Here is a 26021-nt window from a genome sequence, read left to right on the forward strand (position 1 = left end):
GTTACAGGTACATGATATCAAGCAAGAGCCAAAGGATTTGAGTAAAACCGAACAAATAATTTCCCCTCAACGATCTCCAGCTAAAAACAGTGACAGTTCCCATAACAACAACAGTAACAACAACAACAACGAGGAGGAGAACGGGGTCATTGAAGACCACGAGTCTGACGAGGAGTCTCCCCAGGAACGACTTTACCGACCATCGTCGTCTCCGCAGCTCGACAGATTACCGTTCCCGGTAATGCCCAACCACCCGATGTTCGGTCACGGGATCATGTACATGAGTCAGTACATGAGCGGGTTCCCTGGAGTGGGCCCGGTTCCAGGAGAGGGCGCCAGCGGCTTGAACCTGGCCCTCGCCGGGGCTTCGGACGAGCGTCGCAAAAGGAACCGCACTTTCATAGATCCAGTTTCCGAAGTGCCGGTCCTCGAGCAATGGTTTTCGATGAACACCCATCCGTCGCACAACTTAATACTCAAATACACAGAGGAACTGAACAGGATGCCGTACCGGCAGAAGTTTCCGCGTCTCGAGTCAAAGAACGTTCAGTTTTGGTTCAAGAACCGACGCGCCAAGTGCAAGAGGCTTAAGATGTCTCTGTATGAGCCGTCATCGCCGGGACATTACTCGCATCCGGGCCATCCTCACGCACTCGCCGAACGGAAAATGGTCTAAACGAACAACGAAGATGTAAATCCAGAGCTCAAAAGGAGTCGACTCTAAGTGTTTGTGGCGTTCTGCATGTTAACATTAAAGACTGAAATCGAATCGTATAATGGTGTAGCAGTGCCATCTTAGTATTAAATTAATATCATTACCAACCGTCACAACGGCTCTTTTTCATGGACTTAATCGATTATTGTCGTATTCGATAGTTTTGCTTAAAGTAGAATTATTAATATAATTCAAAACATTTATAATGTTTAATGCAATTAAATTAAAATAAGTCTTCATAATATAGAACACATCACAACTCACTACGTACGTAGAAGTACAAACAGCTGCTATCAAAGGACATGTCATGATTATTTGTGAATGAATCTCATACATCAAATGGTATTTGATTGTGTAAATAAGTAAGTACGGCTTTATTTATTATGCACAGTACATGTAGAGGTTAGTTAGTTATTACAAAACTCTCATTGAAAATTTCACTGAAATCATACTATTAGTTTTAATGATAAAACTTTTACATCATATATTTAATGTATAATAGTAATTGTACTATAATTATTAATATAATCAATTAAATTAGACACTGCAAGACATTGCATATTAGTATATTTAATAACTTTTGACTCGTATGTAGGTAATTAATAGATACGTCGAAATACGCGGCCGTCATAGACTACGCACATTCCATATTGTATTTGTAGTATCATTATTTTTTTTCATAGATTATAAATGCTTCCTCAATCCAAAGATTGAATTGTTATAACATTGTATTTGATTATATCATTATGTATTTTTGATTTGACAATATCGTTGTTGTCAGTTCAAAGTATCCTATGAGACAACGTTTAAGTATAAGTTTAAAAAAATTAATGCAAATATGATATTTTGCTAGGACATAGGAATTTTGAATTATCTACTACGATATAAGGTTCACATTTGTTGTAATAATAAAACATATTTAGTTTTCATTTATTACTAATATTATTACTTTTTTATGTACTGCAGATTTATATTCCATTTAAACAAATCGAATAATATTTAAAATACGTGACTCCGCTATAAACTCACTCTATATTTCTTTTTTTTTTGTATGTTTTTGTATGATATATGAAAATTTTACATTGAATTTGGGGCAATAATTATATTTATGCTTTTTTTACTTGAAATTCAAGGTTCTTCGTTCGTTCTACGTGAAATAATTTCATTATTCTTTTGGCTTCTTCAGCTCAATGTAGTTATACTCCGACGATGCTCTAATTATTTTTTATTCTTACGAAAACTTCTTATCTTACTCGAGTACTCTCAGTTTCACGTAGAGAGGTCCACATAGCGCTCCTGAAAAAAATATCAGGTTAAAATTGAGAATCAATTAAACCATTTTAGATACTTCTTCATTTGAAATAAATCCAAAACATCTAACTACTTATGAATGTGAAGTTGTTTTGGTGTTAAGTAGTTAGGGAGTCCATAGACACCACATGAATGCCAAGGTGAGTGACCTTGCGACATGGGGTTCGATAGTAAACGACCGTCTCACCATTCATACCGGAACGCATGACTATGTCGTAGCAGAAATAGACAGTCTATACTTAAAGTTGTTTTTTGTTGCATGGGATTCAGACAACGTGTCCACACAATAATCTAAAGAGAATAATATCTTCCGATTACAATTAAATATTTTTTTATCAAATCTAATAATGGAGTACATTGGTACATTCCTACATTTTAAACAAATGGGTTCCCTCTACACTAATCTATATCGGAACATTATTGGATTTAATTTATTTTTTTAATCCGTGACAGATGTATTAATGTATTACTAATCATTTTTAACGTTGGTTAAAGAATGTTAAAAAAAGGTATTCTTTCCTAAATCCCTTAAAGTGAATAAAAAAATAAATGAACCATATTGAATTACGAATTACAATTTGACATTCAAGTTCGATAACGATTTTTTTCATAAAAGCAAGAATTATGTTGCCCTCTAAATTAATATTTATTTCTATTTGTGAGATGCTGATTATTTCGACTGCTAAATAATGATAATGGTTTTTTAAATGGACTTAAAAAAAAAGATCGTTTTGATACGCTGAAGTAACTGTCCCAATTTTTAATCTTACTGAATTAAAAACACAGTTATAGCCCACTCTACTTTCGCTCGTAGGCTTTCGATAATTATGTTTTAGCTACACACTAAGTCTACTAAAACTTTCTCGAAATCATATTTTTTACCAGGCTTTCACTCCACCGTTTAAAAATGTGATCGTAATTTTAAAAACAGTTAAAAACGTTTAAGCGTATTTTAAATATTATTTGTTAAACAAAAGCATCTTACACCGACATTACCGTGGTATACTAAAGTAATTAAGGCAATAAAACATCAGTATTTATTCAAGCATTTATCGATTGAGGCTGTATCGTCCTTATACTTTATATAGATTGTTTTGTAGTTTTAAACATCACTAGTTGTAACAAGTTTATGTTGTATCAAAGTTATGCTTATTTGGCGTGTAGCTGTGATGAAATTTCCAAATATTGTAAATAATTTATCGATGTTTTATTAAAGTTTAGGTTTTTTTTATATATATATATATTTAAAAGAAAATAATATTATCTGCATCACTGAGCTCACTCGAACGTAAGCATTAGTTGCTTAGATAATGAAGATATTGGCTAAATGTTTATTCCATTCAATTATACGAACGAAACTTTAATTGAATATAATGATACTAAAGAAGACTATTTGTATTATTTTATTTATTCCTTTAATTCTAAGTAAAATAATATGTAGGTTCGTGTTTGATTTGACGACCCAGGTAAACAGAAGTACCTATTCAACAAAATTAATAATAGATATAGTTTTTCATCTGTTCCCATTAAACTTAGCTAAGTAAATCTTTGACTAATCCTCTTTTTCGTCCTATATTGAGCAGTGGCCGTAGGATGTGTTGTCCTACCGCCACTCGTCGGCACTAGTCGGCAGAGGTTGACACAACCACCCTATTCACCACATAGCAAATCTGTAGCGTAGCATTCATCACTTCCGTTTTGAAGGGTAGGACAGCGGATTTTACGATACAATTAAGACTTTGATCTCTTGTCTAAAGTTATACGGCGGTAGCATTTTCTTCGGTTTTCGGAAAACAAACAAATTCATTCCACGTATGCTACGCGAGGCCATTTGGATAAATAAAACACCTTAACTACAATAATTAAATTTAACGGCCGTCTGGTGTAGTGGTAAGTGACATGGTCACTACACGAGGGGGTCGCGGGTTCGAAACCCGCCAAGGGAGGATATTTGTATAATAAATATTAAATGTCTTTTCCAGGGTTATGGATGAATATTAAATAAATGTATGTGTATAATAAAAATCTTACATTCATTTCCGTTATCTGGTACCTGTAACACAAGTTCTTTACGAACTTAGCACGGAACCAGTTAACGTGGCGTGATTGTAAAATATTTATTATTATTATTATAATAGAGAAGATGGTTGACTCTTCTCTAACAATTGGGATCATTGGGAACATAAAAACACAAATCGAACAAACTTTCAAACCTCAAGATAGTAGTCGTTCGTTCTTTGTGAAGAATAAAGTCTAGAAATATATTTATAGAAAAATAGACAGTAATTAGCCCAATATTCAAATGTCGACGAATAACAAACACCTCAGACGTTCGCTACCACGAAAACGGTAAAGTATTCGTAAACTGAAGTAATAAAAATAAAAACGCGAAATGAAACAATTTTTTTTTTTTTTTTTTTTTTTTTTTTTTTTTTTTTTTTTTTTTTTTTTTTTTTTTTTTTTTTTTTTTTTTTTTTTTTTTTTTTTTTTTTTTTTTTTTATTGCCTTTGTAGGCAGACGGGCATACGGCCCACCTGATGGTGAGTGGTTACCGTCGCCCATGGACTTCAGCAATGCCAGGGGCAGAGCCAAGCCGCTGCCTACAATTTATTTAGACACACCAACAGCAATACACACAAAACATTCAAGCTTAAAATTAACATGTATATAATTAAGTACTGGTATGTAAGCCAGTTACAGGCACGTACAGCAATCTCTTATAACAAACTATGACATGTTACAGCAATTTTACAAATAGCGGAAAAATAGGCTAAATTTAAATGTTAACAGTACGACAAAAAAAGTATATTTGAAAATAATATGAAAACAAGAGTTAACTACTTAACATTCTCTCATCAATTATAAACAAAGGAGCTCGGATACTCCTTTTATTGCATTGATGGATGGACGAACTCAGAGCCCACCTGGTGTTAAGTGGTTACTGGAGCCCATAGACATCTACAACGTAAATGCGCCACCCACCTCGAGATATAAGTTCTAAGGTCTCAGTATAGTTACAACGGCTACCCCCACCCTTCGAACCGAAACGCATTACTGCTTCACGGCGGAAATAGGCGGCTATTATACTACTATAGGCTACTATAGTTACTATCGATACTAGTTTGTTTTTGAGACCAGGACACGTGTCGTGAAAAATATTATATTGTTTTGTTTATATTAAGTATACGACTCTCGAAAACTGAAGAGAAAATATTTAAAAAATGAAATTACGGAAGAGATAAAATAAAATGTTTTTGATTTTCACAGTATAGTGGTCTCTTTTCAATTTGTCACTGTTAGGTCCAAATTAGCGGTTACATTATTATTTCATCTACATCATAAAATATATCTAGATTTTGCGATCTTTGTTTTCCTCCTACCTGTAGGCGAGTTCACGTCTAACATCTGCCAAGCAAGAGCAGTGCTTCGCTGAATCTACCACCGGATCGAAATCGCGACCCACTGAGAAGATCCGGCGAGAAACTCAGTAGGTTCTTGAGATAGTCGATAGTAAATTTAGATAGCTAATATAGAATACAAAAACACATAAATATAATTTAAAACATAGCTTTACGGCTGTGTCTTTGTAAACCCATACGAATAGACCACCATGTATTTTTGTAGTAGTGTCGAGATCGGATTTGAAAGTTAGATAAGGCCTCATAATAAAACAATTGTAACTCGAATCTCATCTATCGAGATTAGTAGTGCCTTCCTTTATATATATTTTATTACCTGGATAAAGGCTCAATACTGGCGGAACCTGGTTTAGACCGTGTAGAGATCGTATAGTCAAACAATAGAAAAGAAAATAAAAGACGAGTGGTATTTCTTCCTTTAAGTCCTTGATATGCGTAATATGTAATAAACTAAGTGAAACAAGGGTCAAATTTTTTTTTTTTTAAAACAACGAGATTGCATATGTTTATTATATCCCGTGCCTATCTTCAGGACGGGTGCCGGCGAAGGCGGATTTTCGGCGCGCACTATGCATTACTGTAGGTTTGGTCTAGCCGGTGTGGTGGAGCTCGATGGGGCTTAGTCGGTAGTCGGTTTTGCGGGGTAAGTAGGTATCTCGCGCGCCTTTCTCAATGCGTTGTTTCCTGGGAGGAGGAGGACCTCGGTCTTCCTCTCCTCCATCTTCTTCTGTGGATGCCCCGGAGTCCGATAAAACCTGGTTATCCTCCTTGACCGGATATTCAAAAAGGGACACGCCAGCGTTAAAAAAAATGGAAAAAGGGTTAGCATATGTTTATTCATATTTAGTTCAGAAAAACCGAACATCCTAGTATTCTAGTATCGTGAAAGTGAGCAATAACTATCAATCTAAAATTAGCAACTTTTTTTTGTAGAATTTCCTTCAAAATCTTGCTATAAAAAACCTAGAACTAAATTCGTTTAATTAAACACACTATATTTTTAAAATAAGCTTTATATTAATATTGTTAAGGGTTGTCAAACAATACGATACACGTGTCAATAGTTATCGCGTCACAGACGGCGGAAGCGGACGGCTGGCGGGACCCAAATCACCTGTCAAACTAAACTTCAAGTCTTGGTAATCACAGATATCTAGGAGACGTCTTTGTCGCGACTTCGATCTTCTATGAATCAACGGCTGCTCTGTTTCGGGGTTTATGCTCCTAATTTTGGAACTTAGACAGACTTAGATGTCTGCCCGTGTCTTAGTCGAAACTAAATAAATTTCCAAGCCCCTAATCTATAAATGTAACTGAAATAAGCGATGAAAGAGTTATCATATTAAATAGATAAATGCGCCTGATAAAAATAACTTAGCAATATTGTTGTAAATTTATTCTTTAAAGTTATTATCAACAAAAAGAAACTAATGTGTAAATTATATGATAATTGTAATACACTTAATATTTTTAAACTAATCTTATCTGCATTTAAAAAAACGTATCGTCACAGATTTTCCAAAAAAACATGTATCTCACAATTCAACAAATAAATCAAAATTTCTAAGCTTAATAACTTGAAGCGATGTTTTCATAAACCTTGATAATGATTGTTGAAACAGTAAAGATTAGCATGTAAGAACGTCTTATATGAAGGCGATGAGTGGGTATTTCAGAGTTACGTCTTAAAGCAAGAGATTATGCCAATTAGAGGCATTTCCACGAAACATTCTTTGATCTCGCACATTCTTATCTTGTATTTAGAGTCGCTTTTGAGTGCCGTCTAAATATATATACGAACGAATATTAAGACTTTTTCGAGTACTTGCTTATAATGAGTTTCTTGCCTTAAAGCTCGGTCCTTGATATTAAATTCACATTAATCTGTTTGTGAACTCTCGATGTGTTCCCAGTATAATAATTTGTGTTCAGTAGATTTTGTCATTAAAAAGTTTCAGGCGCTAAAAATGATGAAAAGGTCAAAAAATAATAATCTTAATTTTAGTAGTCTCTTAAACATACAAACATCAAAGAAAATTCTCTTGTAATTAAGTAATTTTTTTGGACGGAAAAATGAGTTTATTCTATCCCCATATTGTTGATACCGGCGTCTTTGAATCTTTAGATCTTAGTATGGAAGGTAGAGGTAAGGAGCACCATCTTGTATCGGGGACAAATTGAAAAAGTGTCCACCTGTAAAGAACAAATTATTGTTGGAAAACTTACCGAAGTAGCGCTAATGTAGAAAGTGGAAATGATGAAAATGTATAGCAGTTTTAAACAGAGTAAGGGTGAAGTTTTTGGAGTTATTTTTAAAATCCTTACATTTGATACTATGGCGCCACCTTAATTAGTTCCCTTTCAGCGGACAGTTTTAATACCCTGCGATGATGCTCCTTACTTCTACCCTCCATGGATCTTACGTAGAAATCAGGGCCCTGAAACTGCCATACTTTAAGACAAAAAAAATTTTGTATGGAAACTAGCGACATCTCGTAGCGGATGCCTCTAAACTTATATGTTGTTAAAGTTGACTATGGTATAATTATACACAGAAAATAAGAAAATAAAAAATCATACAAGTCTTCATTTGTTATAGACAAAATGATTAAATTTTATCAATTTGTAGTTTCTGAAGATTTACAAAATCCTTCATTAAAAATAAAATATAAATAGGTAATATGTCACTGTCATCTACAGGAGCAATGAGAAACTAATCGAAGCGAAGCCATCTAGTAGCCGACGCCCGTAAACATTTTTGTTGAGTGCTTGAGTTGCTTATCTAATTTATATGTATTATCTATTGTAGAAATTTCAATTGCAACCCCACCCACCGTCACTGTCCAAATGTTTAGAACGGATTGCTTGAAATCAAGATCTGTTTTGATTTTCACCTGGAATAATTATTATCTGCAACATTCGGGCTTACATACATTTTGAAATTGAACGATTAGCCACAATCATTAAAATATTTTAAGTATAATTAAAGTTAAAAAAGTGTTAATTCCTTAATATAGTAAGAGAAAAAGTTACACTGCCATTCACGAAACGTAATAAATACGCGAGCTACAATTTTTTAATATCAGTTAAGGCTTTTTAATCTAAACAAACTGCTAGGCATCGTAACGGAGCCACGCATTTATGTTAGTTAACTGTGGATTATGTCTGAATTTATTATGAATTTATTATTAGCCGAGTCTTCGCTGGTTCTCAGGCATGTTATGAGAGTAAGAATAATGTACAGTCCCATTTAATGGTCAGACACTAAATAGGACTCTTAAAAATACTGTCACTTTCCGAAAGTATCTTCTTTATTATATTAAATAGGTAAATTGTATTATAAAATATTATGTTATTGAAAGTTTGATTCCCCGCCCTAAAAACGTCATTTCGGATCCTCCCGATTCACTAATGGTGCTTTTAGATACTTCAAGCACAGCAGGGGTATCGCTTCCGATCTGGTGGTAGATTCTGCGAAGCACTGCTCTTCCTAGGGCTAGTGTTAGCAACGCCCCCGGGTTTGAGCTTCTGAGGCATAGCCTCTCAAGGCTACCAGCTTAGGTAGGAAAAAAAACCATTGACCTCCCTTTATTTTTTATGAGAGCACGATTTAGTTATGTATTTTTTGTGAAGTGTCTTTGTGCAATCGGTAGTCTAATAGGTATTTGAGATGTGTTTTCTTTAACAATTACTCACAATCTTAATCACGATATCCACTTCTTTAATCTTGACAAAAAAAAACGAAATTTTCTTTTGGTAAAAATTAATACATATTTATTTAAGCATAATTAAAGAGTAAAAGAAATATTTGTTAAATAACACAGATGTTGATTAAAGTACGAAATTATTAAAACTTTTTTAACGTTTGCATGATTGTTAATGTTTTCTTGAGACCGTTAATGATCACAGACCACCGCAGTATTATTAGTTGATATTCGTCTGATAGTTTCAATATTTTATTGAATTGAAAATTTTCGGCGTTACCGGCATACATACCAACAAACACTGTTCGGCGAGTGTTCAAAATTCGACCATGATCACTTATGCCTCAAGACTTATTTTATGTAATTTTTTCTATAGCTGAGAAAAAATTAATTGTATTAAATTATTTGTATTACGGCTCAATTCGCCGGGTAATGGAAAGCCGGCTTTCCTCGACCCAGCCAGTAGGATAACTCACTCTAACCGGTGCCATCTAGGCGGGCTCCGGATAGCCTGCCGACCGAAAGGACTGGTGGTCGTGGCGCCAACGACCGCCGGTCCGGCGTCCCGAGGCGGAGGGTGATGGGAGAGATATGCTCCGCACTAAGCACTTCACTCTCCCCCCTTTGCCTGTTCATGAGTTCTGTCTCATGCGAGGTTTGAACGTGGGTTGTTGAGCGACAGGAGGTTTTAGTCGGTTCGACTCCAACATACCCCGCACGCCATCCCCACTGGAGGGTGGGAGTCCGGCGATTTACTCCTGACCAAAAAGAAAACGGCTCAATTCATGATTGTTTACGTCAAAAACGTCCGATTATACTAAAGAATAGGGTTCATACATAGCTACCAGTTGTTTTATTTTAAACCTGTCATTACATACAATGTATTCTATGACTCATATCGTGTTTCAACAATTGAAACATCTTAAACTGATAAATATCTTACTTTAAGCTGTTTGAGAAAAATATTCTTATCTATTGTTTTATTACCTATATTTAAGGTTTTAATTGTTTTATTTCGGTAAAGGAAACTTCGTAACTTGCAGCGGACATCACAGTAATCGCGCCCGCGTAGACGCCAATAAAACTCTTAAGCCCCATTGTTCTGGGAGATTTAGTTCGGAGCCTTAATACACCGAGCTGACGTTGTCTTTACAACGTCTTAGACGAAGATTCTTTTTTGTTTTTAACCCGGTTTTTCTCTACTAAATGACTTGGTACTTTAAAATTGTTGTTGGGTGCTACTATGCTATAGGTAATTACATAGAATATCACCCAATAAGCAAGAAAAAAAAACGATATATCTTCTATACAATTTCAATGATTCAATTAATTCTAACAATAGTGCCAATAGGTTAGTCGAAGTACTTTTGTAAGAGGTATTTTTAATTTTATTTCTGGTTCTAATTATTTTTTTTTTTTTTTAATTTATTTATTTAAGGTCGCTTTTTAACAACTAGGGTCATTAACGACCACAGTTTACAGTATCATTTTAAGTTACATTGACTTCGACATCATACTAAATTATACAAACCAGTGATCTTTAAAAAACTAAGGGTCTGCTTATACCCATCTTGAGTCAGACAGTCTGTTAAATTATCAGGGAGTTTACAAAATTGTCTTTCTATGTCATATGCTTTACATTCAATTAACAAGTGTACCACAGTTTGATCCAAACCACACTTACATTTGTTTTTATCTGTTTTGGTAATAAGATGTATGTGAGTTAAATTTGTGTGTCCAATCCGCAATCTTGTAAGAACCACTTGGTCTTTTCTTTTAGTTAAGGAAAAGGAAAGCTTATCAAAAATTGAATTTCTAATTTTAAATAAAAATGATGTGTTCTCAAATTTCCAGTGATGATCCCAAAGAGTTTTAATTTTGAACTTGAGATATTTTTGAACATCTGATGCAGTGGAAATGATTAGCTGTACCTCTTCAAAATCACTTGTTGCATTTTTGGCTTCCTGGTCAGCCTTTTCATTACCGGCTATTCCTTGGTGACTTGGAATCCATATAATTTCAAATTTGTAACCATCTTTTAATAGATCTACCATTTTTTGTTTAATTTCTAAAATAAGATTATTTAAGTTGTTTAGGTTTTTTAACGCTGTCAAACATGATTTCGAATCAGTGTATATTATGTATTTGTCTGTATTAGGTTGACTGTGTATTAATTCTAAGGCCTTAAGGATAGCTATTCCCTCACAACTAAATATAGAATTAAAATTTACTAGTCTATACCTGTAGTAATTATTAGCAGATACTACTGAACAACCTGAATGTCCATCTTTTACAGAACCATCTGTGTAATAAATTTTGTAACCTCTATATCTATCATTAATTTCACAAAATAAGTTTTTATATATACACTGAGGGGTATCACCTTTTTTATAGTTGGCTAATTCAAGGTTAACTGGCAATTCTAAGTTTTCCCATGGACCAGAAGTAAGTAGTTTTTTTGTAAATAATTTTGGAATTTTAAGATTCAATTCATCTAAGTATTTGACTGCTCTGATTCGTAAGGGTTGAGGTAAATTAGGTTTGAGTTCATATTCAGTGTCAACTGCTGTTACTTTAGTGTAATAATGGTAGGTGGGATTTTCAGGTTGAGTTAATATATTTGTTACATATGTAAGTATAAGTTGTTTCCTTCTAAATTCTAATGGCATTTCACCAGCTTCAACTAGGATACATTTAATGGGGCTTGTTCTAAAACCACCAATACTTAGACGAAGAGCAGTATTTTGGATACTTTCTAAGGAATTTAGTGTTCGTTTTTTGGCGGAATCATAAATAATGCAGCCATAATCTATTTTCTGCCTGATCAGAGTACGATATATATTAATTAAGCAACTTTTTTCTGACCCCCATCCAGTGGATGATAAGGACTTTATTATGTTTAGTCTTTTATAACATTCTGATTTAAGGTTATTTATGTGTGTATTCCATGACAGTTTTTTATCAAATATCAAACCTAAAATTTTTAAATTGCTTACTTCTTTAATACTATGATTATTTAAGATTAATTGTGTGTTTCTAAATACTTTTCTTTTATTTGTAAATATCATAAATTCCGTTTTTGTTTTAGAAAATTTAAATCCAACTCTTTGTGACCATTCCTGTAAATTATTAAGTGTATTTTGAATAAGCTTCAAGGTAGGGCATAATGTTCCGCCACTACAAATTATTGTAAGGTCATCGGCAAATAGGAAACCCTTCACTGGTTTTTCAATATTATTAAGAACGTCATTTATGGCCACTAAAAATAAAATAACACTTAGTACTGAACCTTGGGGTAGTCCATTTTCTATAGGGATAGGATCAGACATGTAGTCGTTAATTCTGACTTTCATCGTTCTACTTGAAAGAAAGTTCCTGATAAAAGCTAAAGTATTGCCAACAATGTTAATATTCTGTAATAACTTCAGAACTCTGTGCTTCCACACCATTTCATATGCCTTTTCGATATCTAAGGCTACTACCACTGAATAATTACTATTTGCAAAACTATCGAGTATTTCACTTTCAATATTGATCAAATAGTCAGTTGTTGATCTGTATTGCCGAAAACCATACTGAAACGCTGAAAGATATTTATTGGTTTCCACATACCACCTAATTCTTTTGCTGATTATTTTTTCCAGTATTTTACACATATTGCATGTCAAAGATATGGGTCTATAGCTGGATTGCAAACTTGGTATTTTGCCTGGTTTTAAAATTGGAATAACCAAAGCTTCTCTCCAACTGTCTGGGAATATTTGTTTTTTATATACAAAATTATAAAGTTGAAGTAAATATTCTAATGCCCTCGCAGGTAAATGCTTAATTATAATGTTTGGTATATTATCTGGTCCAGGGCTGGAGTTTTTGGATTGAGTAATTACTTGTATCAATTCATGTAACGTTATGTCATCATTAATTGGGTTAGAGTTTTCAGTAATATTAAAGTTTGAATATGTCTCTTGATAGTTTTTGTTATCAAGGAATTTTGGATCATAATTTTCAGAGCTAGAATTTGTAGCAAATGTTTTCGCCAATAAGTTAGAAATTTCCACAGGATTAGATGTAAATGATCCATTATTTTTTTCTAGAACTATATTATTAAATTTAGTGTTTCGATGACTAAGTTTTTGTATCTTTTTCCATATATCACCCACAAGAGTATTATTATTTATAGATGAGACCCAATTTTCCCAATATTTTTTTCTATTTTCTTTAACTAGTCTTCTGCAAAAAGCTCGTTTTTTTTTATAATCAATTTTGTAATTTGAATTAGGTTCATTTCTGGCATATCGTTTAAACAGTTTAAATGCTTTTTTAGTTTCTTTAGTTGCAGTTTTACATTCATCTGTCCACCAAGGTAAGTTATTTTTTCTTAATATCCCGAACGTTTTAGGTATAGATTTTTGTGCTGCTTTAAGAATAACTTCAGTAAATTTTTCAAGGTATTCATTGACAGAATATTTAGGCGTATCTATATTTAAAGCAGGTAATTCTGTAATATATTTATTAATCTCTTCACTAAACATAATCCAATTGGCTTTATCAGTCTTCCATTTTTGTGGTACTTTAATATTTTCTGGGACATTATCATTAGAGATTTGAGATTTAATTAAAATTGGAAAATGGTCACTATCATATAAATCATCTAAGGCATTCCATTCAAAATATGACATTATATTTTGTGAAGCCATTGAGAGGTCTATATTACTAGTGCGACCAGTATTACTATCAAAATGGGTGGGTTGTCCATTATTTAATAAAGCAACATTATCATTTTCATCGAGCCATTCTGCTATTATTTTACCTCTACTATCACATTTGTTCGAGCCCCAATAAAAATGATGGCTGTTAAAATCACCTAAAATTATATAGGGTTTTGGTAGTTGCTCAATGAGCTTATTAAATTCTTGTTTATCTAATCGATGACTATTCGGTATATATATGTTACACATTGTAATTGAAAATGGAAATTTAATTTTTATTGCTATTGCTTCAAGGTTTGTGTTTAATTTTATTTCCTCAGGAATTGTATGAGGTTTAATATAAATGACTACTCCACCACTAGCCCTACCACTCTGTGTTCGATTTCTATAAAACTTTTCATATCCTGACATAAAAGCGCAATAGTTGGAGCTAAAATTAGTTTCTTGAAAACAGATACATGTTGGCCATGTATGATTTACCAATAATTTAATATTTTCAAGTCTCTTGAAATAGCCATTGATATTCCACTGCAAAATATCCATTCTAATCAGATATAGAAATTTATATTAATTATTTTAGTATATAGTTTGTTATAGTGTGTATAAATATATATTGTTGTTGTGTGTATAAATTATTTCCTATTTGTGTGAAAATAAAGTTTCTTATTCGTCTCTGTCTGACATCAAGATAGGGTTAGGGTTTAGCAATTCATTTAGTTTCCTAGATAGGCGTGAACATCTATTTTTCAAACTTTTGTTCATTTTACTATGTAGTTTGTTGCACATTTTTATGAGATCTTTAACATTATCTGTATATGAAAATACTAATTCTCTAACATTTTGTTTTCCACTTGAGTTTTCTAATAAACTGATAAATTGGTCTAAATTGATAGGGAAGGAATTTTCTTTAATTAAATCTGTCATATTTTCACGAATATTGTCCCAAATTTCCTCATTAGTCCGGGTGTCAGTTTTCTTTAATTTTTTTTGTGTTTTCTTGTTTATGTCAACATTATCTTCTATTGAGATATTGCTTCCTGTTTCATCAGTCTCAAATTCCATCTTATCTGATTCATCATTTTGTAGTTCTTCATTGATTCCAGTTTTTGAAGATTCGGTTATGGTAGGTGAGTGAATTCGTTTTTTTCCTTTTAATGGGGTCGGTAAGGAAAAACCTTGTAACTCATTGAAAGATTCAGTTATTTCATTGTCAGTTTCTTTTTCTAAGTTTTGTTCATTTTGTGTGCAATTCTTGGCTAAATGACCTAATGAATTACAAGAAAAACATTTCAAAGCATCGGTAGAAGTATAAATCCAATAGTTGGTTCCTTCGAATGTTACTTGAAAAGATTCTGGCAGGTGAATTTCGTCCTCGGGACTAATAAAAAGTTGTCGCCTAAAACTCAAAATGTGTGAGAAGCCTGGGTCACTCACACCAATTTTCATGAAGGTTATAGGTGACATAATCTTTATGCGTAGTTCTTCAAATTTTTGTTCTATAATATGATTAGGGATGACTGGACAGACGTTAGATAGGACGATTCTTTTATTTCTTGTAATTAACGGTTTTATTTCGAGTGCGTTGGATTTTATGTTAACTTTTACTTTTTTATCGATTAAGTTGTCGGCCGTTTTCTTAGAGTCTAAATAAATGCATATTCTAGCATTCGATATGCGTGATATAAAACGAATGTTTGCGGCTGGTGTTATAGCTGATAAGGCAACAAGATAGATACTCTTTAAGGGTTATTCCGTCAATAGAATCCAATATTATGGCTTGATCTTTTTTTGGAAAACATGTTGAAGACGTTACGTTGGCATAACTTCATGGTTTGGGTGTTGATGGCATCATTGTGGGTTGTGACGTTGTTGGTTTTTGGGACGTTGGGTGACTAAACATTATTTTTGTAGGGGCTCCTGTTTCCAGGAGTAGCCCTATTTAAATACACTATGATCACAATTAATGTAGGGTACTTCACTAACTCGTAAGTAGACAAAACACGACTCCGACTGAACGACGTGCGGCACGCGCATCCACTGTGACTACTCGAATGAGACTGGTTCTAATTATTATTGTACCTACATATTATAAATAAGTAAACACAAAGCACTTCAGCATTTTTTCTACTTTGTTTGACAGTAAATATAATGCCGAATGATGAGCATAAGTGTTACCAGTAAAAATATTTTGATAAAATGTTTTTATCCCGTCTTTATAAGAAAAATCGTCCATAACAAAAACAAAGAGGAAAGGTAATTTGTGCATAGGGTGAATTTTAATCTTGTGGTATTAGCGATAACAGTCTTATTTCGTCTACTATGTGAAAATAGTTTGTATTTTTTTTAATACAGTATTTAATTTTACTGATTTAAATGTTTTGATCTTGTGGCTATTTTTTTATTGCATAGATGGAAGGAGGAGCTCACGGCCCGCGTGGTGTTAAGTGATTACTGGTTTCCAATGACGTCAACAACTTAAATGCCGCCACCCAACTTGAGAAATGAGTTCTAATTTTCAGTTTTTACAGTACAACGGTTGTCCCGCCCTTCATACCGAAGTTCATTACTGCTTCACGGCAGAAACAGGCAGATTAGGTGATACCTACCCTTTATTATTTTATTTTTTAAGAATTAGGTATTATTGGGGCCCAGAGGGCTTATCAGTTTCACCAGGACAGGTGGGCTAGCAAAGACTCAGCCAGTAGGGATGATACCTACCCCCGCGGACTCATAAGACTCCTACCACCGGTAATTACGCAAATTATAACTTTTGCAGATTTGGTTTGTACTGTTATTCATTAACCGTGGAAGTCAATCGTGAACAATTGTTAAGTACGTATTACATTAGAGAAATTGGTACCTACCTGCGATATTCGAACACCGTTTCACCGGGCGTCATTCTTTAGGCAACGACGACTAATACGTAATATGTAGAATCTTCAAAATTGATTCGTAAAAGGTAATTTAGCAAAAATTTACTAACAAATATTACGGCTCTAATATTACACTATAAGCTTAAACGTTTCAATTCCTTCAATAAATATATATAGAGAAAAATAAATTGCATTAAAAGAAAAACAAACTAATTAAAATAGATTATTTGACTCAAAACAATTTCCATTGAGATAAACAACATGTAATCGTTTAGCGGATCCCCGGGCTATTTCCCGTTTACGTCTGGCTTTAGTTATGATATAACAAGGAGACGGCTAAGCTCTGTCTTACCGTTCGTTTTATTAATTGACATGGTGTTCTGGGTAATATTTTGTGAGAACGTAAATCGCCTCAACAAAATCGTTTTAGAAGGAATGCTGTTTGAATATTTCACGATACGAAAAGTTCTAATGCTAGTTTATGATAACGAGTCAATTACCAGCCTTTTATGTCTCTAAGAATAAAACCTTCTTAGTATACCTACTTAATATATGTTGTCATGACATATTTTTTTTTATTGCTTAGATGTGTGGACGAGCTCACAGCCCACCTGCTGTTAAGTGGTTACTGGAGCCCATAGACATCTACGACGTAAATGCGCCACCCATCTTGAGATATAAGATCTAAGGTCTCAAGTATCGTTACAACGGCTGCCCCACCCTTCAAACCAAACGCATTACTGCTTCACGGCAGAAATAGGCAGGGTGGTAGTACCTACCCCTCCCTACCCTACCACCTCCTTGCAATTTTATGTATCAAGAGAAAACAAGGTGCAAAAATAATTTGCAAAACGCATCACGGCTGACCGCTTAGGTCACACGGTATTAACCAAAACTTTGAACTATTGTCAATATTCTATTTAGTTAATATAACTCACGCTACCAGTTTTTGTTCTACATTTCTATACTTCTTCCTACGTTTCTACATTTTATATATACAGGGTGTTCCACAAAGTAAATATGTATATATCAAGCTTGTGATAGTGTTATATTAGAAGAATCGATTTGACGACAAAAAATAATACCCAAGCAAGTAGGTTCAGAATAAAAAGTACTTGAAAATAACAAAAAAGAACTATTCTTCTGTCAACCCTTGTATTATGTTTTACGCAGGTCGCGTAATTTTATTCGTAGTAAAAAATAGGGCTGGCCGCCTTAATGCGAACACGAAGTGGACTATGAGCTCGTGTATACGTTAGGTATCTTCAGTAAAATTAAAAGCATTTTTCTCAAATTAAAAATCAAATTGATCGCAGATTATTTCACTATACAAACCGAAAGAAATATTTTTGCCTTAATATCTAGTCGCGAATGCGTCTTAAGTTGAACAAAACAACGTAAATCAACCTGTTTAATAAATAGTCGTTTGTTATGAGTCATAACTCACAGTACATCCCTACATCGCCTTAAGAAGATGAACCTCCCTCGGATATGTAGCTTTCATTATCGCAACGACCTCTCAATGTAATAACTGCACGTACCTTGCTGATGGAACCGTGAAAGAAAGAAACTGTGAAGAGATGAAAGAATTTTTGGATGAAATTTATAAAAATTTCAAAATTAGCTTTCTACAAAACATATCTTTAATCACACAATAAAATAGAGAAATTAAAAAAAAAAAATTACGTGTATAATTTATTTTTCCTACCAATAATAGTTTTTATGTACCACGTATTATTGTGTTATGGTTTTTTTTCTTACTAGCATACTGCGAGGATTTTACATATAAACTAGTTCAATAGGGTAGGTACGGCAATCCTTACCTGTCTTATAAGAAACAAAAGTTAGCCTCCAAAGATATCAGAATGTGTACAAACAGCCAAGTTTTTTTTTTTCCCGTTCAGCCAACGCTCGTCGCGGTCGGTGTAATCTCAAATCTCCCGCTGCCAATTTATTTTCATTAGCGATCATCCTCGGTTAATTTTATTCCCTACTTACCCCACTGAGGATCGGGAAACTTCAGGCACGGTTATCGAGGAAGAGGATTCCTTTACTATTTGTTATTTCGGTATATATCTAACGTTGGTATCGGCTTAAGAAATACAAAACGTGTTTTTTCTGCACACGAATAAGTTTATATTTAGCAATTTTATTGCTAAACACACTTATATGCGGTATCTTTTATTACGAAATTAGATATTAATTTTACATAACGGCGACGTAAAATGTTCGACTCGACTCGGGTTAATGCCGCTCATTAGTGCTATGAGATATTGAATTATTTACCAAATTGAAAATTGAGAAAAAAAGTTACAGAATGACTCGAAAAATCTTTTTAAAGCGACTTTTGTATTTTTAGGATTGTTTTACTGTTTTTTGTTTGCGTTACGGTAGATATGTATTGGGATCTTCATAGATAATTTATAGTGGATGAAAAAAATTATCGAATAGAATCAAATAATAGCATCAATGAATACGTATTTATCTTCAAATTATGTAAGTCAATTCCAAAGTGTTATAAAAGACCATCTCCACATTTACCAACGTTTCATATGACGTACTATTCCGTAGCACAGTATCAGTGAGTTGCTTAATTCATTTCCACGGGATAATATTATTTTTTTACTCCCTCTCTCTCTCAGTGATGAGCCGCGGCTTATTTTTTATTCATTGGGGTGGATTTTCATCTCGATTCGTTGTTGAGTCAGATTGAGGTGTAATCAGTTTGACAGTTGCTTCAGTGCGCGGCCCTCCGAAAGAATCAATTTTTGTTCATCAATAATGTTTCTTAGATTCACTTAATGTTTTATTTTTCAATTTATCGGGATACCAGTTCGCTAATTTTGATTGTAAACCGCTGCTAACATTTTTTTTATAACCGTTCTAGGCAGATGAGCATACGGCCCACCTGATTGATGGTAAGTGTTCACCATCGCTCATGGACGTCAGCAATGGCAGGGGCAGAGTCAAGCCGCTGCCTACCATTAAGTACTCTCCGCAAGCCTCGTTTGAAGAGGGACATGTCATAGCGCTCGGGAAACACCGTGGAGGGCAGTTCATTCCAAAGCTGGATGATACGTGGCAAAAAAGATCTTTGGAAGCGCACTGTCGAAATTCCATTCAACATATTCAAATGTAATTCTCTAAGTTATTTTGTAGTTTCATTTACATGGTAAAATATTCTTTATAAAATCTATATCCTGTTGTTGCACCGAGTCAAGTCACTGAAGTATAAGAGTGGAAGAAATTTAAAATCTTCACTGTCCAACATTAATATATTGTATTGCACTGTCACTTACAACATACGATACAGACGTAATAACTTTAATATGCTGTTACATACGTTAGGACTTAATACGTATATTTTTAAGAAGCACCATTCAGATTGCCACATTTAAGGTTCCGATAATTAGTCTCTGGCAACTGCGGACGATAACAGCGCTTCGAACACAACTTACATCAAACAAAACAATTAGCTCCCTCCCTGAGCAACTAAAAAACAATTGTTGCACTGAAAATGTAATAAACTTATGCTCGAATTAATTTGTCGCGTCGCTCAAAATTAACGCATGAATAACGACATACACACACCCTGACATCTCTGAATCGCTCTTATGCATCTCACGATGTGTGGAACTCTTTAGAGATGATAGCTTTAATATAGGTGACCTAATTGTTTGTTTTTCTGTTTTCCCGATACAAATAACTGTTTTTTTGTTGTTGATAAAATCGTTTTAAATTAAAACTTTTAATTTAAACCTTTAAAGTGCTGGGCAGTCGTATATTAAAAAGGTCGGTATATAAAAAAGTCACAGGTCCCTTGACACCCACCTTGGTGCGTAAACATTGTAGGAGTTTTAGAGCCTGGCCAAAAGGACAGTACAGAAGTCTTATGTCCAAAAGTTTATATTAACAACACCATGTTATATATCTTAATTTCCCCGCGGTGGTGTTTACCGCGGGTTCAGGTGAACAGGTCTCACGCTCTCCAGCCGTCTGCAATACTGGCTTAACTGTTTACTGTACTGTTCTCGTTTTGGAATAGTTTTTTCCCCCCTCTAAATAAGTACTGAATTGTTTTATTGTAAATGTCATAGTTGAAGTTCGGTGCAATGAACATAATCTTCGTTCTTCAATAATAGTGACTAGAACAAAAATAATATTAAATAATACAAGAACTCTTTGCATATCTCGATGCGCTTCGGTCGCCGTTTTAATTGAACTAGAGGTCCCGCAGTAGTCGAAATTCGACTATAATTAATTGGAATTGTAAATTTGTACACTATTATGATTGTATTTTATACTTCTATAATCACAAATTTCGCCAAGACTACACTATAAAAATATTAACAAAGACAAACAATATTTAATCTCGATTTGACAACAGACGTCAAAAACAAAAGTTTGACAATAAATAGTATGCATGCGTGTGTGCGTCAAATACATGGTATGTAGTGTGTGTAATGTTTTCTTTATTGATTTAATGTATCTTTTATGCATTATTTAAAAAAAATATTAGCATCGTGCACTTCTTCGCTATATTCTCTATAAGTGTGGAAAATTTCATACTCCTCCGTCCGCGCAAATTACGTAAAAAGGGATACAAAGTTTTTGCTTCACGTATTAATATATAGATGAAAGAAGAATAGCGATCCTTCCGGCAAATGACATTTAGTTAGCACAAAACCAGATACACAAACAAAATTATTTCACGCAACTTAACAACGTACTTTCTAAATAATATCTATAAATAAATTCTTCTTTATTTTCTAAATTTATCTATCTCAATATTATTATATTTATCTCTGTTTTATAATTTCTAAATAATATAATTAATTTTTCAAAATACCTTATCTATTATTTTTAAAATACTTGTATTTTAATTTCAGACTTTAATAAAACTCAACATGGACGTGTATAATAATAGGCATTGAACTTTTTTTGTTTTAGATTTAAAAACCGTTTCGAGGAATAGGATATATCCAGTTATCACAAATTTAATATTCAATTACCAATATTTTTATAAAATATGGTTGATTTTTGTTTGTGATCATATGAAGTCGTCATCGGCTTTATTCAATCACACACTTTAGCCTATACCTATTTGTCTATACTTTGTGTGCAACTCAAACGTCAGGCTAGTTATAATCTTGACAATAAACTCAAAATACTTTACTATTTCCAACACCAAAGCATAAAGGATAAATGACTTATCTACTTCTAAAACCTATTTATAATTGAGGTGTTTATAGGAACTTTACTAGAGACTAGTCATAGATAAAATAGAAGTTATTTCTCATTTGAACGCGTGATATTGATAGAATAATGAAAAGAGTACCATATTACAGGCTTACATATTTTTTGAGGCAAGGGCTCCGCTTTAATAAAATCTTATGATGTCAACACCTTGGAAAGCGAAAACATTTCCAATTAATCATTAAAAAATAACTAGGGGAACGCGAGGAGCGAAGTTGTATGTATGAATTGTTTCATTTTGTCAATTCAGGGTTTTTATTTTTTTATTGCTTAGATGGGTGGACGAGCTCACAGCCCGCCTGGTGTTAAGTGGTTACTGGAGCCCATAGACATCTACAACGTAGACGCGCCACACACCTTGAGATACAAGTTCTAAAGTCTCAGTATAGTTACAACGGCTGCCCCACCCTTCAAACCGAAACGCATTACTGCTTCACGGCAGAAATAGGCAGGGCGGTGGTACCTACCCGCGCGGACTCACAAGTAGTCCTACCACCAGTGTTTCTTCAGATTGAAATGTAAAATAAAGGCAGTTTATTAACGGAAGATAAAACAAAGTCACTTGACGTAGCTTCTCCGGGTCTTCCAAAAAGTCCATTTTATGTCAAGTTATCTCGTCTCGTTTCATTATTTTCATCCTTATTGATTAGAGTCTGAGATAAATCAACTTCACTCATTTCGCTCCATATCATTTATCATATACCTACATAAAAGGTTTTTATGACACAAAAACATTTCATTGCGTATCATAAACAGCCATTAAAAAAAACTGTTTTTTTCTCGCTTTTTTTTTCTACCTATGCCTTGAGCTGTTCTATATCTATGCTATATCTATAGCCTTGAGAGACTATATCAGCTTCTCCTTGACGTGTAGGTGAGCTCACAGGACTCAAACCGGGTGTGTTGCTAACACTGGCCCTAGCACGAGTAGTGCTTCACAGAATCTACCACCGGATCGGAAACGCGACCCAGAAGATCCGGCGAGAAACTCAGTGGGCTGTGCGCTAGGGCTTTTTTTTTTAAATAAAATGTAAAATTAAATAATGAAAAAAGTAAATGTATAAATGCCAATTATAAACGTTTAGTTAATAAAGCCGTGCTCTGAATAAAACATAAACATTGGAATCCATTACAATTCATCAGTTTTAATAGCATCCTCCGAACAATACTCGTAACTTTTTACTGGGCACTCATCAAATTTGTTTAATTACACCGAGGGAGCTAAATGCGGGGTGTCATCTAATCAACCGCTTAAGGAACTGACTGACGGTTATAAAGGTAATTGCAACGAATCTTTTGGGTTTTTTAGTATACTTGTGACGTCATTGTTTTGAGAATATAAAGAAACGCGCCAAAAAATTTTAATATTTTTTTTAAGCTTACGACAGTCCCAAACTACGATTCTCTCATCTGTTAAGGAAACGCATGCGTGACAAGAACCATAAATACGCAAACTATAAATATATTTTACAAAGTTATTGATATATTACAGTCGAGAATCAAATCCCATAGCATAGTAGGAAAGAGGCCTTGACCAACGAGGCAGCTAAATAATTTTGATTACAGAAGCAAGAAATTTGTAAGTTTAGCCATGTAAAATGCACCGAGGATTCTGTAGTATTTCTGACAAATATATTAATTTCACTCAAATTCTTTAAATTAATATATATAATATTACGTATCAATGCTTGTATTGTTTATTCATTACAATGTAAGAATATCTAATTTTAAAGAAGATTTAATTTTAAAGAATCTTACTGATTTAACTACTTGTTTTAAAATAGTATAGCCAACATATTAAGAAGAAAAATGTCTCTAATATGCATGCACGTATTTGACCAGCTAAGGAAAACTGTTAAGCGTGATAATTAAAAAAAGGTTTTTTAATATACATTCATCAATTAACCATGTATGAACACAATAAGTTGTGATTAGTTTGACGTAAAACATGTCAAAATTATTATATGATATTAGTGATATAAATTATAAATCAATGAATATAAATTTAAGATCTTCTGTAACTACATTTAGACTTTGATCATTGGTTTCTGCTTGCGTATTATCTCAAATACTTGTTCAATAGACGAAAGGAACAATGCAATGATAATTTTTACATTGTTTTTGCGATCCAATTGTTTTTGTTAACTGTGATAAAAATAACAAGTTTATTTTTGTTACTTAGTTAATTTTTTTGAATATAAATTTAAATTAATTTAGTTAGGGGTTATTATGAGTCTGCATGGGTAGGTATCGCCATCCTGATTTGTTTGCCGCGTAGCGCTGATGCGTTCTGATTTGAAAAGTGAAACGGCTTACCTACCTGCGTATAATACAATATACATTGTTATCTTATGTTTTTATTGCATAGATCGGGGAGCAAGCTCACGACCCCACATGATATTAAATGATCAAATACTTATCATAACGTGAATATCACCGTTAAACAATTGAAATTAAGAGAGCCTTTAAGTCGTCAAATCGTTTAGGAAAATTAATTTATTTATTTTTTATTTATTTATTTAAGGATTACCAATAGGGTTTACAGTAAGACATAAAATAACATTGACATGTATAGAGCAATTGATAACTGCAACTCTAATTAGAGGCAATCACAGCATGCATTACATTAATATATCAACAGAGATTTAACAATACTAATAATAATAATAATAAATAAAAACAAAAGAAAGACAACAAGGACAGCACTACCCGAGTACTCAGACCAAGGCTGAGGCTCAGGTTCAACAACAAGTTTTTATAATTTTGTTCCTGTATATTGGAAGGGAATCGCCAAATATGTCAAAGTTTTCAGCTTTTCCGACTAGATTATTATAAAGGTTAGTTAGACGAGGAGCAGGTGAGTGCTTGCCTAGATTGGTTCTGCTAAAAAAAAACTTAATTTTACCTCATAACATACAATAAAGTACCAAAACTACAGAGAAAAGGAAAAATTTAGAAATATGTACATATAATAAAAATGGGTATGAATTCAAATGGAACACGAAATTCTAAATTTAAAATTAAAAAAAAAGATTCGTCAGTACGATAACCACATCGAACTTGTCATAAAAAATGTGTCTAACAAAGTGCCCAGGAAACTGACGTCATAAAATATATTCAACGTTTAAGGAAATGTGCAGCGTTCGCTAACGCTCGGTTTATGCGGCAGATAACGCTTGCAGACGCAAATGTGCACAATCTTTATATTGCGACGTAAACCTAAATGATTGTTGAGGTTCTTGCGCAGAAAATTAAATCACTTCATGCCATTTTTTATTGTGATTCAACGTGAATTGTGAATTTTATGAATTAAAGTGAATTTTATGAATTAAAATGAATTGTATTTTGTGAATTTTTTTGGCTTCAGTAACCGCTTAACACCAGGTGGGCTGTGAGCTCGTCCACCCATCTAAGCAATAAAAAAAATCATTTCGATGAATAATATAATAATAATGTACGATTTAAATAATACAAGCCTGTGATTGTGAAAATTAATTAAAAAGTTTATTAGTATCAACAGGTCGAATTTTAGTTTGTAGTAAATTTGTATGAAATGTTTCGTTGTTTTCTCAGAATTGTAAAAAAAAACATTTTCAAATTACTATCAACAAGATGCAACCGAACGCCAATTACAAAACAATCTAACAGTGGTTTTACCATGTTAATATTAAGATGTAAATTGCATTAAAATGTAGAAGCTTTCACTATTTTATTGTATAATAATGATTGGTATTTTAAATCAATAAATAGAAAGAAATTGCGCATTTGACTAACTTGGCGGTCGCTAGCTTCACTCGAAGCAGCAGATCATAGTTTAACATCAACCTTAACGGATGATTTCATATGTACCTATATGATTTTATTAATGTATAAACTATGGTTATATCGATTTTATTTATTGGTTACCTGGTGTTAAGTAGTTACTGGAGCCCATAGACATCTACAACGTAAATGCCGCCACCCATCTTGAGATATAAGTTCTAAGGTCTCAGTATCATTACAACGGCTGCCCCGCCCTTCAAACTGAAACGTAT

General features: G+C 33.5%; 1 protein-coding gene and 1 long non-coding RNA gene across 3 annotated transcripts in view; one reads left to right on the top strand and one right to left on the bottom strand.

The window, feature by feature from the left end:
* The window catches only part of LOC101738767 (homeobox protein dve-1), a 133669-nt gene extending 130254 nt beyond the window's left edge, over nt 1-3415 (top strand). Inside the window, exon 6 of the mRNA XM_004932383.5 lies at nt 8-3415. Within this exon, the coding sequence (XP_004932440.1) occupies nt 8-676 (669 nt within the window). The 3' untranslated portion in view covers nt 677-3415. The remainder of the gene's footprint in view (nt 1-7) is intronic.
* Nucleotides 1751-26021, bottom strand: part of LOC134198892 (uncharacterized) — a 59260-nt gene continuing 34989 nt past the window's right edge. The window contains exons 4-5 of one of the 2 annotated variants that reach the window (XR_009973164.1): nt 9442-9525; nt 7770-7883 (exon numbers count right to left, since the gene is read on the bottom strand). This is a non-coding gene — a long non-coding RNA (uncharacterized LOC134198892). Of the gene's footprint in view, nt 2012-7769; nt 7884-9441; nt 9526-26021 lie in introns of those variants that run through there. The other variant, XR_009973163.1, reaches the window with a different exon arrangement.

This window comes from Bombyx mori, chromosome 5 (assembly GCF_030269925.1).
Source record: "Bombyx mori chromosome 5, ASM3026992v2".
Taxonomy (NCBI): Eukaryota; Metazoa; Arthropoda; class Insecta; order Lepidoptera; family Bombycidae; genus Bombyx; species Bombyx mori.